Source organism: Haliotis asinina, chromosome 9 (assembly GCF_037392515.1).
Source record: "Haliotis asinina isolate JCU_RB_2024 chromosome 9, JCU_Hal_asi_v2, whole genome shotgun sequence".
Lineage (NCBI taxonomy): Eukaryota > Metazoa > Mollusca > Gastropoda > Lepetellida > Haliotidae > Haliotis > Haliotis asinina.
This window is the reverse complement of record NC_090288.1, coordinates 18,072,321-18,088,180: the sequence shown is the minus strand read 5'-3', so window position 1 is coordinate 18,088,180 and position 15,860 is coordinate 18,072,321. Positions and strand designations below refer to the sequence as shown.

The following is a 15,860-nucleotide window of genomic DNA, read 5'->3' as shown; positions in this document are numbered from 1 at the left end:
ATAATGTTAAAAGTTATCTGTTACTCAATGGTGGTGGCTAAATCAGAGTAGCAAGGGGGAAATATTTTTATCCCATAATTTTGTTCCTATTTCTCTGTACGGGTTGATTTTCGTCCATAATTCCACTGGTGATCGACCGGGAATACATGTCTTGGAAATTTATATAACCGTTTTCAGAGATATGGTTAGTATTCAAACAATATTTCCAAATTTCTGTCATATTTTTATTATGGTCACCAAAAATTGTGTACAGAAAACTGAAAATACCTTTTGACATTGATAAGTCAGTGAAACATCTTTGTACACAAATTTGTCTGTTTGGGGATTACTCAGTACCAGACTCAGTAGATTTATCAGTGACTAAAAAATATATAAAATACAGACAACTCACAAAAGATTACTCTTTTGTTATGACAAAGTATGGAAACAGTAAAACCTGATATAGTATGAGTCAGTTAGTATACAAGACACAACAATGCTGGGAAAATTAGGCGGACTTACTGATTTATGCTTTAATTATCACTCTCTGAATCAGTCTCGGTGTCTGAATCACTTGCAAGTCCTAAGTCAATCACTTGTCTGTCAGTTTTCCTTTCTACTGCGATTTCGCGTTGCCAGTAACCATCTTCAATTGTTTTAACATGTTTACAACATTCCGACCATTCTTTTGCACAGATTGCAGATATCCTTTCATTTATGGCAACTCTTAGGGAACTTTTTGTGAACTGCAAGTTTTTGTGAAGCGACATAATTTTTCACATTTGCCCAAATTAACTCAGTTGGGTTTAGTTCTGCGTGGTATGGAGGGAGACGTAGTACCTCATGACCATGTTGCTTCAACATCGTGTCTACTCTGTAGACAGGGCCCGATTTGTTGGATTTTGCAAGAAACAATAGTTCGGTTTTAAGCATTTTCTCAACAAATTTAAATATTGTGCCTTTGTAGCCATGCTTGTCATCTTTTCTGTTGGCGGTTGTCGGACATTTGTCCACTTGCTTGCTATGATATGGTGCATTATCCATTACGATGACAGAGTGCAGTGGAAGGTTTGGGATCAACTTTTCCTGGAGCCATTTGGAAAAATTATCAACGTTCATCTCGTCATGATAGTCTGCTGATTTGAGTTTGGAATCAAAAACAAGCAAGGCATTTGGAACAAAACCGTTTTCACCCCCTGGTTGAACCCCCATTTATTACGACTTCACCCTCAAGTTGCCAACACTTTGGGACAATGTGGTGTACATGCAACCATAATTCATCGATAAAGATGAGTGTTCGATTTTCTTCTCTGTATTTCTTTATTGCACGCAAGTATTGCAAACGCTTGGAAACAATGTCTTTACGTTCCATTAAAAGTTTATGGTTTGACTGCGTTTTTTGCCACCTAAACCCCATGTCTTTGAGATTTTTCCGAAAACTTTCCTTAGAACCCTTGTAGTTCAACTGGCACTTTGCCATATCATAGATCGTATCCAGAGTGGGTAGGTTTTTTGGGGGTTTTTTTTACGCCATATAAACTTTGTACAAATTGACGGACTGCACACCGGTCGAAATCATCAAGTTTGTAACGGCAAGTTTTGGGTTTGCGCAACTTGGTGGGACTGATAAATGTAGGTCCACCTTCTGCCTTAATGCGGTTTAAAGTTGCCGTTGAGAGTCCAGTAGCAAGACTACTTTGTAAAAGAGAATCTGCTTTGGTTGCACAATTTTTGTCCATATACATGATAACATTGTATGCTATCTCCCTTCCCTGAGAATGAACTATTTGACCATGTTTTCCTAACTTGGACATTTTTACTACAACTGAAATCTGTTTAACAGTATTGAGACAGGTGTAAAACAGTATCGAGACTGGTGTTACACAGTAGCGAGACAGATGTTAATCAGCAATGGTGTTGATTTCATGTCACGGTTAGCATGTATTGCACGTGCATAATCGCCAAGCTACCTGTAGCAGCCAAGTGTACTCGCCCAATTCGTTGTACCGCCTCTTGTCACAAATGCGTTTAGTGCGCAGGATCATCTAATATGTGTCTAGCAGTAGATTAAATTGTTTTTCGCGACCCGACATTTATTTTGCAATTATATCTATGGGGATCGTCGAATAAACCGAATGGTTAAAGCGTTCGCTCACGACGTTCGAAACAACCATCATTCGATTTCTCATATGGGAATGATGTGTGAAGCATATATTGTTTCCCGCCGTGATATAGCTGGAATAGTGCTAAAAGCGGTGTAAAAATTACATTCATGCAGTCTTAATATGTGTGGGAAGTATAAATGATGTAGTATACTATTACCTTTTATTAGAACCGTCGCCCACGGAAGCAACTTTTTTTCTTTCTTTTTTTTTTGTTTTTTTTTCAAGCGATCTTTTAAAGAAAACATAAAATACCCCCTTGTTTACCATGACGTCTACTGCTAAGTCACAACTTGAGTTTCATGTTTGAACTTTTTTTCTTGGATGTGTATATTTGGCATTAATACACACAGTACCAATGATGTAAAATATGTTTACCTTTTTATCAGGAGCGTGGATGTCATCGTCCTGGGTGCGGAAATGGACCTTGAAGTTCCCCAGAGGCAGGACGACTGCCAAGAGACATTCCATGGACAGAAGTGGATCAAAGATTCTTCTGGAGTAGGATGTGGATTTGGATGTGTTACTGTGTTACATTTTGTGACCATGTACTATGCGTCTTTACTACTGTAAACCCTCCAGTGGAATAGGTAGCATTGCATACGTTAAGAGAACACGGTTGCAGAGTTCTTTTCTCATTTTTTTTTATCTCCGGCTTTACATGTCGGGCTTCACTTACCTTTGACCTTGTCCAAATCTCAAATTTGATCAAGGTAAATTTAGACGCGCATTCTGCGGCAACAATGTTGGTGCATATATTCGAGGACTTGGTACCGTTCCATGTTGGAAATGATGACATTAAAAACGTAATCCACACAGCTGGTCCACTTGTCCTTTTTTTGGTTTTGACAGGTGTGAACTCGAGAAGAACTGTTTCTGGCCATGGAAATCGGATGTGTCCGACTTAATTGCCGTATGAGTGTTTTTGCCATACAGTACCAACACAGCAACACATCTATCTCTCTCTCCCCATCCCCCTTCTTTTTTTGTTGCTGCAGTATTGTAACCATTTAATAATCAAGTTTATTATACAGGGCGGTATATTGTCTTTACATCTCAGAAATCGTACATCCATAAAAAGACAGTATTCTTCCTTCTTCTACCCAACGTCTAGAATGCGAATTAAAGACGCCGAGGCAATAACGTAAATGAAAACTATTAACTTCAAAATGTTCAACTGGACAATTCTTTCAACTAAGTTTCCCACTGCAAAAAAAAATACAAGTCCAACATGAAAGCAAAAATACGTCAGAATACGGGCGTATTATACTATCTACAAACCAGAACTTACAATCCACAAAGGCGATCAACATTACCAGATCACATCGCACAGACTTTCATCATCATGACGATTTCTTACTGTCATGTCCACATTAACGGATGTAAACAGATAAGGCGCTCATTGCACAAAGGTAATTTAAAAAAAACAAAACAAATACTTAACAGCTTTCATTTCTACATTTGGTCGTAAGTGTAAAATATTCAATGCATCTCATTCCCAGTACACTCTCCAGTCGCAGGACATTAACACTGATACAAGCTGAAGTCGAAGGACGCATGCTCCCTTTGATTGATAGTGGGGAGCGACTCGGTTAACTGATCGTTGGGCTCGCTAAATAATATGTATGTTATTCCTACTGCAAAATATTAACCATCCACACACTCTCGCGATAACCTACATAAATGTACCCCCGTAGTGAGTGAGTGAGTTTAGTTTTACGCCGCACTCAGCAATATTCCAGCTATATGGCGGCGGTCTGTAAATAATCGAGTCTGGACCAGACAATCCAGTGATCAACAACATGAGCATCGATCTGCGCAATTGGGAACCGATGACATGTGTCAACCAAGTCAGCGAGCCTGACCACCCGATCCCGTTAGTCGCCTCTTACGACAAGCTGAGTCGCCTTTTATGGCAAACATGGGTTGCTGAAGGCCTATTCTAACCCGGGACCTTCACGGGTCTGTACCCCCGTAATCCAAAGTAGTACATCATAATAACTTGTATACAGAAGGGGGAAAATCTCAACGAGTATGCCATGCATATCCGTATCATAATCATGTTTTGTGAAGTTTACGTAAATTCGTACATCAAACCTCAGTAGAAACTCCTCGCCCCGTCAGGAGTCAAGATATCAGTCTCATGGAATGTTTCGGACAATATGGCTTGCCGAATACCCCTGAGAGGTGTTCCAGTACATGATCATGACATTACCCTCAATCAAAAGAAACGTCAAATTCCACGTACGGTCTGTGGACGTTATTACAGTTGAAAGACGTTACACCATGTATTGAAATTGTTCTCGGTGTTTGATGCGTATGTGACTTGCTGAGGAATGTGTGCCAGAATCTTTAAGATGACCGCACTTACCAGAATCAGAAAATGAGTCAATTTATTTGTCTTGTATACCGCTATAAGTAAACGACGGTTTTTCGTTCCTTTTGCGTTTACATTTGCCTTTTATTATTCCCTGAGTGACAATATATCCGATAGCTTAAATAGCGTCTTAGACCTATTCCTTTGGTATGGTCATTTCGCTATGAAACAAATGAGTGTTGCCTTACTTCTTTCCACGTGTATATATGGGGCACGGAGGCTCTCCTATCGACCATTTTGAACATGCTGTTACGGTTAAAAAATTTGCCGTGACGAAAGGTGTAAGAAATCCCCTGTGAACCACAACCAAGACAAGTCTAAAACATTCATATACTGTATTATTAAAGGTCACATGCAACGTAAAACACAACTTTACAGATTCTGGTACCTTTCGGCATGCACTTACCGAAACAAATCATAAAAAATGCCAATTCAACCTATAAAGTTGAAAAAACGCGATTAAAAAAAAGCCCGCGAAATCCGAGTTCAAACGTTTCACTAAATTCCCCCCAGCGCTGGGGGAAAAACTGGTTTCAACAGCTGTGCTGCGCTGCGTCCATAACGCATGTGCAGTGAATAGGTTCGCGGAGCTTGAAACAGTATGCATGCCCAGCGTCTGAGGTCGTGAGCAGTAGTCTGATCTTGGTTGTGTACACAAACAAGTAAATAATCTACTCGTTACGTAAAACAACTTGTTGATTGTGGTGAGCAGTCTCTGTCACAGAGAAAGCTCAGTGTCTCGTTTATTCACATCTATATGTCTGTCTGCCTGTCTACTAAAGACAACATGCAATACACAGCTTCAATCATTGACCACGTGCAATTTGAACTTAACACCTATCAGACTATACGACATAAAGAAAATAAGTTGATTTATGACTCGTGCACCCGAGTCCCGTGTCTGCCACATTATGTAATTAGGCACGTGTGATACACATGACATATTTTATGTCTGTGGGGTGCAAACAAACTACATTCATTTTTTTCGGATGACTGGATCTGATGGAAACTGGTGCAAACTCTTGTCAGTTTCAAGTCCTGCTTTGTACTTGGACGAATGACAGATTCCAGCCACGCAGTAGTTTACCATCTCTACTGACATGATTTTTGATTGGATCGGGCGCAAATTCAGAGAACATGTATTTTCCAAACCCAGCATCTCTATATACATTCTTCATGGATAACGACTTCTTTTCGTGTATATGATTTTGTTTGACAACATTATATGAATCTATACTGAAACGACGCATCAAGTACACAAAAAGAAGTTGTTATCCATAAAGAATCTTACTTTCATGTGACTGGCTATACTTCTAAAATGCCCATCAAACAGATCATCTTTCTGTACACACAATGAACCCTCAGCATATCAGCAAATGAAACAGCCAATCGGAAGCCGTCGTTACACTTGAGTGCATATCCACCCGCTATGACTGGGTTCGGTCTCCCGAGGGCTTCGTTTCGGGGGAAGTAAGCCCAAGTACAAAATATTGCACTTTTGAATCGCAATTGTACGCTTATAATTGTGTTTATTTGTTTTTTTAAAAGTAGCAATGTATATTATATGTCATGAATAGGTGATACATGTGTTTACATTATGTTTGAATTTTTGGTTGCATGTGACCTTTAAGCAAAGAGCAAGTTATACAAAGTCACAAGTCAATTTCACAATACCGATTTCAAATACAATACAATTGAGACAACATCTAAGGCAATGGGTCACAAAATATATTGCAAACTCACCAAAGTCTTAGTGCGAGAGAGAAACAGTTACGCAGAATGCAACACAGCGAGCGGTCTGACAGTGGCTATGAAGATCAAACGTTGGCAGCAATTAATGATGCTACTCCAGTGAATGTGAATGTGTCCCTCTCCAACACAGCAACTAGCATCTCTATATATACACTCAGTCATTTCCCCTAAGTTCGAGCACATGCAACCATCGCGGCTAACGTGGAAAGCTCCAGAACTCGTGTTTATGTTTTTCAAAGGGACATAACTCTAAAGTACTGCCTTAGAGGCATGCTGCTTAAGTAATTCTCTGTAGGAAATATGACCTATAATAACTAACACTGAAACCTTCAATATTGTGACCCAATTACAACTACAGCAATAATAATTAATAACTCAAATCAAGGACAATGTGCATGACACATATAACATGAAATGATTTAACCCCTCAGTGAGATTAATATGGCTGCAGCCAAAGAGCCAAACAGTAGGGGGCCACGACACCTGAACTGTGGGACTGATTGACACGTGAAACTTACAGTCAGTGAGATGTGTACATAACTAACACAGTGTATACATTGGTCTAGTTTCTTTACTACGCACCATAGTGGATGCGATCAATAACATACAACAAGAAACACGAATCAGTGAGCTAATCTTCAACGACTGTTGTAAATGATTTACGTAAATCATTTGGTTTCAGTTGAGAGATTTTTTTCCTTCATTTTTAGTCACACAAGTGCATTTAGACCTACAATAGTAATCCGTCCGTGACCTCCACAACATCCCATCCGTCCGTGACCTCCACAACATCCCATCCGTTCGTGACCTCCACAACATCCCATCCGTCCGTCACCTCCACAGCATCATATCCGTCCGTGACCTTCACAACATCCCATCCGTCCGTGACCTCCCCACCATTATCGTCATGTAGTCCAGCACGTGATATACGACTGTGTATGTGTATTGTTGACTGTGTATGTGTATTGTTGACCGTGTATGTGTATTGTTGACCGTGTATGTGTATTGTTGACCGTGTATGTGTATTGTTGACCGTGTATGTGTATTGTTGACTGTGTATGTGTATTGTTGACTGTGTATGTGCTCTCCAAAGTTGTGATGTGTATAGAATTGTACAGAATTGTTGTATGTTTCTGTGTAAATATGTTAAGGTATAGTTAACGAAACATGGTCAGATATATGAAGGAAATCGCAATGTTTCCCCCATGCCATTTCTAGAATTTTTGTTTTCGTCTTGGAGCATAAGATTTTTTTATTATTTTTGATTGATTCGCGTTCTGTATTTCATGAAAGGTCATGCTTTGATTGTGGCATCATAATTTTTATGGCTCCATAAATAAAGTGAGAATGATTAATAAGTCCTATCTTGTGATTCTGCCAGTACAGAGTTGCACCGTTTAGGTTTACACGGACAGGTGCGGCACATGGATGAGGTCATATGTTTGAAAACACTTTGGGGTGTGTATCTCAACTATGGCAGCATTACAGAATAGGTTTGGTCCTGACGTAGCCGTCCATCCATCGAATCCCACACGTTTCATGGGGGGGTGGGGGGGTGGGGGTGGGGGGGGGGGAGCTCGCGAGAAACAAGAGGGTCATGCCAGCTGGGGAATGTTGTGGGGCTCAAAGAGTTTGTTACAACACCTGTCACATCCCTGCCTTTGCAGTTAGGGTAGGACAGTGGAGTTACTACGGAACCACAAACAGCTGTTTTACCCCGGCACTGTCGAACCATCGACCCCTGTTTTACCCCGGCTCTGTCGAACTATCAGCCTGTATCACCCCTTGTATAGTGAAAGGTCGGCTTACGACGTCTCCTAAGACATTTTGTCCGTGTTTCAGTCATAAATGAATAATGCTAACTAAATAACTATATTTTTGAAATCACTAATCCTCGCAAAGACACAAAAGCCTGTGTGTGTACACAAAGAATATACACAAACTAACCGTCGCAGTATTGAAAGACAGTTTACAACAGAATGGGGAATTTTTGCACATGAATGTTTAGAATACTGAGGAAGAGGTTTAGATTTATGTCACTCAGATGCCCTGACGTACAGATTCATCAACAATCGCTTAGTGTTTTACATTCAAAATTAGACCAAATATTAGCAGCCCTTAAAACCACAATGGGTCTTAAGTCCACAATGGTCCTTTTTTCTCAAAAGATAGGACAAACTGAAGATGTTTTTCATTTCCTACCAGTCTCAGGGAGTCCCTGGGGCTGGATGGAGCTCCCCTGAGCTGCACTGACTGTTCGCCATGAAGCGCCGAGGGTGCGGCCATTGCTGACTAAAATGGGCGAGAGAGTGAATGAAATATTTGGTCTACAGAAGGCTGTACAGGCTCAAAGTGATCAGGGATCACAGAGATCATGAACAAGGGATAAAAATAATTCCACCAATACTACCAAATTGTCGAGTTTTGGGTGATTTCAAGTTATGAAACAAATATAAGTTCAGTCTTTAACAACAGTGCCAAAACACACTTACATAATGATATTGGTGGAGAGAACAGGCCTGCTGCAGACATATTAGCTGATGAAGGGTTTGGCACAGTGGTTATTTCTTTTAATGTTTTATATTTATATATATGGCTTCATACCAGAGACTACTAAGTTTTCACTTTAAAAGAATTTATCTGGGTACTTCAGATACTGGACCAAAAATGCAGAAACATGAGTTGTCATTCTAGGATACATTGGGGGCAGAAGTGTAGAATGTATTTCTTTTTTTATCAAAATGTGAACTAGCTGATAGGGTAACTAGCATTGCTTTGGCCCGGGTAACATGTCATACATCAGTGCACTATCAGAGTTTCCCCACTTTTGACATGCGCGGAAATAGCCTAACTAGGGTGAGTGAGTTAAGATTTACGCCACACCCAACAATATTCCAGCTATATGGCGGCGGTCTGTAAATAATCGAGTCTGGACCAGACAATCCAGTGATCAACAACATGCGCATCGATCTACGCAATTGGGAACCGATGACATGTGTCAACCAGGTCGGCGAGCCTGACCACCCCATCCCGTTAGTCGCCTCTTACGACAAGCATTGTCGCCTTTTATGGCAAGCATGGGTTGCTGAAGGCCTAACCCGGGACCTTCATGGGTCCCTAATTAGGCGTGGCAATAAGTATCCCATAAGTATTACGTCGGCTGACAGTATATTTTACTGTGTATGGTAGGATTGCAACGAAACATTAGGACTGGGTTGAGACATGTCATAGTCTAATCAGAGCCAGTGGATGTTCTCGAGATGGCTTTCGAGATCGCTTCAATTCCGCCAGTGCTACCAATGTTGGAAGCTGCGTCTCCAAACTACAATAGCACATTATATTGAATAAACTTAATACTACATATTTACATATACCCCGTGTGCATCTTGTGGTCAAGACATTGCATAACGCAAAGAGGCCAGTCATTGGACATGCATTCTATCCTTGGTTCAACCAGGGAGCCTATATAGAGTTGTTGTGGAGTATCCCTGGTTCAGCGGAAAACTATTGTTGCTCATATGTGAAGTAGAACATAAGCTGTCTGTGATAATATCTATAAAAAATGTTTATGTAAACTGGAATGTGATAAGACTGGTCATCGACCTGCAGCGTGCGCCATTCCTCTTGTACGGCGGAATGTTATCACAGTAGCCCTCAGCTGTAGACATTCTAGTGTGGACACTGAACTCGTCTTTGGCATTCTCTCTACAGAATAAATTGGGTAATGATTCAGCCTAGTTATTCGTGTGACGTGATGTTAGTGGCAGACGAACAGCAGCAGAATCCGACTGCTTAGGAAACGTGCTCCTGGATATGCTTACATTGTTCGCACTGAAGTGTTCTGTCTGAAGATGTGTTACTTACGCAGGTGCTTATCATCTGGGGTTGTGATTCTGGGGGCGACTTGGCGGCTACGTGAATACTACGCGCACCAACTGGCTTGAAAGCTCTGCCAAAGTCTACCATTAACACCCTCATCAACATTAAAGCAGACAGCAACCTGCTCTGGGTTTGACTTGATAAAAAAAAAAGGCCTAGAGTATGACCCCTTTCAGCAAATGTGAAAAAGCATCTTTTTTTTAAGCTGTTGTTTCAAACAGGTACCCGAAGAGAGAACGACATTGAAAATATATGGATGCATGTGTATTGCCCTCCTCTTTCCCTGGATACATCTACTTGCACGTGCAAATCATTGACATTAAGTGGCAGGTGTTTTTTCACATTGCATATTTGACCAACAAATGTGCCATTTGTGACAAAAGTTTGGCTGTCACCATTTAAAGACATGCAATAGAACAGTTCATGAGGTATGTGTTAAAAGAGTTTTGAAAAGTGGTCAGAGTCGTGGTGACCTTAAAAATAAGGTCAAGGTCAACAAAACTGACTTGTGTCTGCACATTCCCCCAATGTAGGCTGTCAGCAAATTTGATGACATTTGGTACAACAGATCATGAAATATCAGGTTAACAGGGGTTTGAAGAGTGGTCAGTCAAGTTGACACTGAAAACAAGGACAAGGTCACCAAGGTCTTTGTAATCACCAATGTAGGCCTTCACCAAATTTGAAGTAATTGGGTACAAGAGATCATGAATTATCGCGTTAACAAGAAACGCGGCGTAAATATGTAGGGACGCTGCTGAAAACAGTCACTTGTTCCGCGTGACTATAACCTTGAAGATGCCTTGTCGAGTTGGTCTTCAGCATCTTATGCTTGTCCTTAAATGATGACAAAGTCAAGCATTTTTGTACTGGGATCTAACACACTGAGCCAAAGGTTTAGAAAGTTTACATTTGTGAGTTGTGGAGAATGTTAAATATTACAAATAACCACAAAATAGTGTATTTCAAGCACATTTTTATTCAGTTTTGATTTCTGTGAAAAGATCTGCACATACAAACATGATGATTATAGCCAGATAGAGGGATGAAAGTGTTGACTAGTTCAAGCCACGTTTAATCTTGTTTGCTTAAACAGGCAATTGTCTCAAAGGTTACCATGGCCTCAGTTTCACAATATCTGCTGCTACCTTCCTTGCACAAACGAAATTTCTGAATGTAGACAAATTGATTTGATTGAACATAGCAGCTTTTGAGACAACCCATACTGAGAAATGTCGGACAAGATTCAGATGTAGTGTAATTCCGCAAAGACCATATTGAAATATTCAGCAGCCAACAAGTCATTCATATTGACAAGAAGTATATACAAGGAGGGGCATAACAGTCAATAAAATACAAGAACTTCGCTTTGTCCTTTTCCTGACCTGAAAGTGAAAATTCTGATTTTCTAAATAAAATATAAACCCATGAAGACAGCACTACCTTATGAACATGAAAACCATCGACAAATGGCTTGAGGGTAATTAATTAGAAGGCACAGAATAAAGTGGAAAAAGTACACAAAACTACCAGATTTTACAATTTACCCATCTTAAATCTAGGATTTCCCATGTAACTCGATGAAAATATTTGAAGTCAGGAAAGAGACAAAACGCATTGTAAAAAAACATCATATAAAAACCTTAGCATATATTAATTGGAAGATTAGTACCCAGTAAGTGCTAATGGGAACGAAATCACAAACACACAGGAATGTATCTTATAATTATGCATAAATAGTTCTCTCCTGAATGTGAGCTATGCACTACCTTAGTCTTATAAAGCTCATGGTGCCATCGGCAAGGCATTATGCGACTTATTGTTTCATTAGCAAGCAAATAATTCAAATTAAAAGAGAAAAAAAACCCCAAAACTTCAAGATAACATATGATGGTTTGCAAGCATGAAACATTCAGCAACTATACTTTTCATCTAGCTCCTTCTGAGATTATCTATGTTTCTGTCCTGAATGGCATGTTAAATCTTAAGTTAGACTGAAACCAGCAATACATGGAGTTCAAGTGCTATGCTGAACTTTGCAGTTGATGAGTCAGGTCAACACAGCTCTAAACCATGGAAGGAGAGAGACAGAAATCTCTCTACTTCATGTCTCCTATTTGCAACTAAGATGCTTGGAGCTAACATTGCACTACTTTACATCCTACATAAAATAGACAAATGTGCAACCAATAGGCTTCTCTACAATGAAATGAAAAGGTGATCTAGCAAAAGTATGAGTAATACAGATGACAATGTAGGATGTGCCAATGTAAACCGGCATGTTAATATGTTAATACCATACATAAAAGCCATGGAGAAAGAAGGGTAGGTGACTCTTACAGATAATTAGACATGCCCCATCTGACATGAACAGTTTGAATTAATAATCAGATGACACATTTCTCACACAAAGGACATGGTTATGACACACAATCAATGACAATATTAACATCTGCCAATATCAGATCTTTTCTCCAGCACATAAAGTCACAGTATACTATGACCTTCAATGGACATTTCCACTAAATGCACTTGATAATATGTATGGGAATGGAAAATGGCTCCTCCACATCTAGGGAAGAGCACTCTACTTGAAGCAGAGGACAGAAGCACTCTAGTAAAGCATGTACACTGGGATGTTGGTCAGTACAATTATTGAACACGGTACTTTCTTGATGGTAAGCTGTTAGGGAAATCATCTGAAAGCAATGCTTATTTCAAGATATAACAAGAATACGGACATCAATACTCTTTGCACACACACACACACAGCAATACAGATCTTGCATTGGGCACTGGTATATAACAAAAACAAAATTAACACTTTTCGATCATAAATAACAAACATTGCTTGTAATGTTCCAAAAACAAATGTTATAAAAATATACAAATGTAATTTGCTGGTGCGAAGCAACTTGTATGTATGCCTGTCTTGAAACTTTGGAATTTCAGTCTGCATGCCTCCTTTGCTACCTAGGCAACAACTGTGATAATTAACGTAAGCACTTGATACAGGACTCGTACCATACCCCAGAAACCAAAAACACAACTTCATGAAGACCAATCACAAATTATAAATAATAATTTGGCACTGACAGAAATTACAACTGAATTACATATCCATAAATCTCAAAATCAAGAGGTAGATGAAAAAGCTTAGACTCAAGAATGCTTGAAGTTCTAATAGACGGAAAGGGCAATTAGCGGAACAGTCTACTCTGCTCAAAGAGATATACCCCAAATGATACTGTCTCTAAGAAAACTATGCATCACTAATATCAAACTATACTGTTGACATTTTCCCCAGCTAAAACACATGTACATGATAATGGCAGTCAAGTACCTTCAAGGTAATAGCCTGTACAACTGATCACATAACGGCAGTGATTAACCAGTATTGCACGGATACTTTGAGGCCATGTCTTTCACTTGAATATGCACTCAATGTGAATAATGAAATTATGCAATAATTGTTACAATTCAATGAATGAAAACAAAACAACCAAAGAATTATCTGGGTAACTGGGAGGAGAACTTCACGTGAACCATCAAAGTAATGACTAGAATTTGTATAACTATCAAAATATGTTGGAGTCAGGTGCTCGGAGTTGCATCCTACAGTAGCCCCATGGTAATAAAGAGGGTCTCCCTCATCTGCACATGTTGGAATGACTGAGATGATGGCCTCCTTCCAACACATGACAAACTTATCAGATGTGTCCATTCCCATAATCATTCCAATGAATGCACGACTTTCAGCAGCAGCATGGATCACCACCTAGTCTACACATGAATCCAACTGGCTCCAGGAGATGTGCTGATCTATCTCTAGTTACAAGGACACTGTTCCCATCCCTCAATCTGATTGCTAAAAAGCCTTTGAATATACTACCTGAAACAAGTTAAAGAGCACCAACAGCTAGAAGGCTGTCTGTGGCAATACTATCAACCATGACAGTTGTATGAAGTCAGAGTTTTTTAATTTCTCTTGAGTAAACTTACTTCACTAAAGATGGGCCTTCATCTTCAGACTCTTGGCCCTTGTACATCTAGGATCCCAGCAACAGTGTGAACACCTGACAATGCACACAGTTTACCTGGGTGTGGAGAAAGCAGTTGGGAACATCACAACCAGCATCTGACTACTACGTACAATACAGTGTGGCTACTACGTCTAGGAGGATATATGGGTTATGATGTGTTGCACACGGTTGAAGCAACAATTGCATCACTCATTTAGGTACGTGGCTACTCCAACCAATGATAAAATACTCTTGAAGAAAACAGACAAAACTCATCTGCTCTACATAGGTCCTCATAGGTAAGGCATTTGATCTGATGTTATGAATAGTCTTCCACAGAGATGGTGAAGTTCTTAGGTCAGCAGAGCCCATGTTTACCCCTATTGCACCAGTACTGCTCGTTTCTGTCCTTGCACAAAGCTGCCATTCCTGACAAAAGTATATTCCATGCCCCCCAACATCTGGTTCAGATCTTCCACTTCCTGATCTACCATTCCATAACAACATAGCACATCACAATGTAAGCACTTCATGGCTTGTGTGTGGTGCTTCGTATTTCACCATTGTGTAAATTTTCATTCAACAGACATTCTGAAGAATATTTCTGTCATAGATGAAATTGGTTGTCCAATATGTCAACAGGTATGTTGGTGACCCAAGACTCCTTGCAACTTCCAGCCTGATACAGTGTATGCCAGTACGACAAGACAAACTCTTCATGAACTTGCGTCAGTACAAAATTCATTTAATAATTCAACTCTCAGTTACTGGCTTGAGATAAACAAAGTACCTATTAAGGCAGGTCACTTCCAGTCTGAGAATTTCACACTTCTGATGATAATATCTAAACAAGATGATCTGGCACCTTATACTAGAGTTGACATAGCTGAGGCATTTGCTGGCTCGGGGGACTTTTGAACTCCATACTGACCAATAAATGACCCATCTTCATTAAATTTTCCAGGGTCAACATCACCATAGTCCTCCATGCTGTCGGTCTCGTCATACTCAAGAGGCATCTTTTCTGGGTTGTTTTCGAATGAATTACTTTGTCCAACTCCATTCTCATCACTGGGGGCAAAAAAGAGGGACACATTACAGCAAACACCTTGTGAAATAAACACATTAACATCTTCACTTTAAAGAAAAATATTACACCAGGAAATATTCGAATACTGTCTTTAATCCATCATCATGAAGATATTATCATGTAAAGACCTGGATCGTGCAACAACCTGGTGATTTATGTATTCTGGTTAATGCTAACTGGCACAGGAGTTCAGAGTGGGCTTTTTTCTTGGGGAAAGTGTGTGAGTGAGTGAGTTTAGGTTTACGTGAGTAGTAGGTGACTTTGGTTTAATGCAGCTTTCAGCAATATTCCAGTAATATCCTTTTTGTTTTTAGCAATATTCCAGTAATATATCAGTGGATGACACCAGAGATGGGCTTCACACATTGTACCCATGTGGGAAATCAAGCCTCAGTCTTTGGAGCGATGAGTGAACGCTTTAACCACTTGGGTATTTAACTGTTATGTGAGTATTAGAGGAAGGGTACAAGTCTACTGAGCTCCTGTACCAGGTACTACTACAGGAGTTAAATAGGAGAGAGGAGAGACAAGCATGAGAGATGAAGCAAGATGACAGATCAGGAGTCCACACACTGGTCAGAGGAGGGAGAGTATCAATT

At 39.9% G+C, this 15,860-nt stretch overlaps 1 protein-coding gene across 10 annotated transcripts in view; it reads right to left on the bottom strand.

Moving 5' to 3' along the window:
* Positions 1-11,112: 11,112 nt before the first annotated feature.
* Positions 11,113-15,860, bottom strand: part of LOC137295584 (neuroglian-like) — a 71,942-nt gene continuing 67,194 nt past the window's right edge. For all 10 annotated transcript variants that reach the window (XM_067827005.1, XM_067826997.1, XM_067826999.1 and 7 more), the window contains one exon: positions 11,113-15,242. In XM_067827005.1, coding sequence (XP_067683106.1) covers positions 15,038-15,242 — 205 coding nt within the window. In that variant the 3' untranslated portion in view covers positions 11,113-15,037. The remainder of the gene's footprint in view (positions 15,243-15,860) is intronic.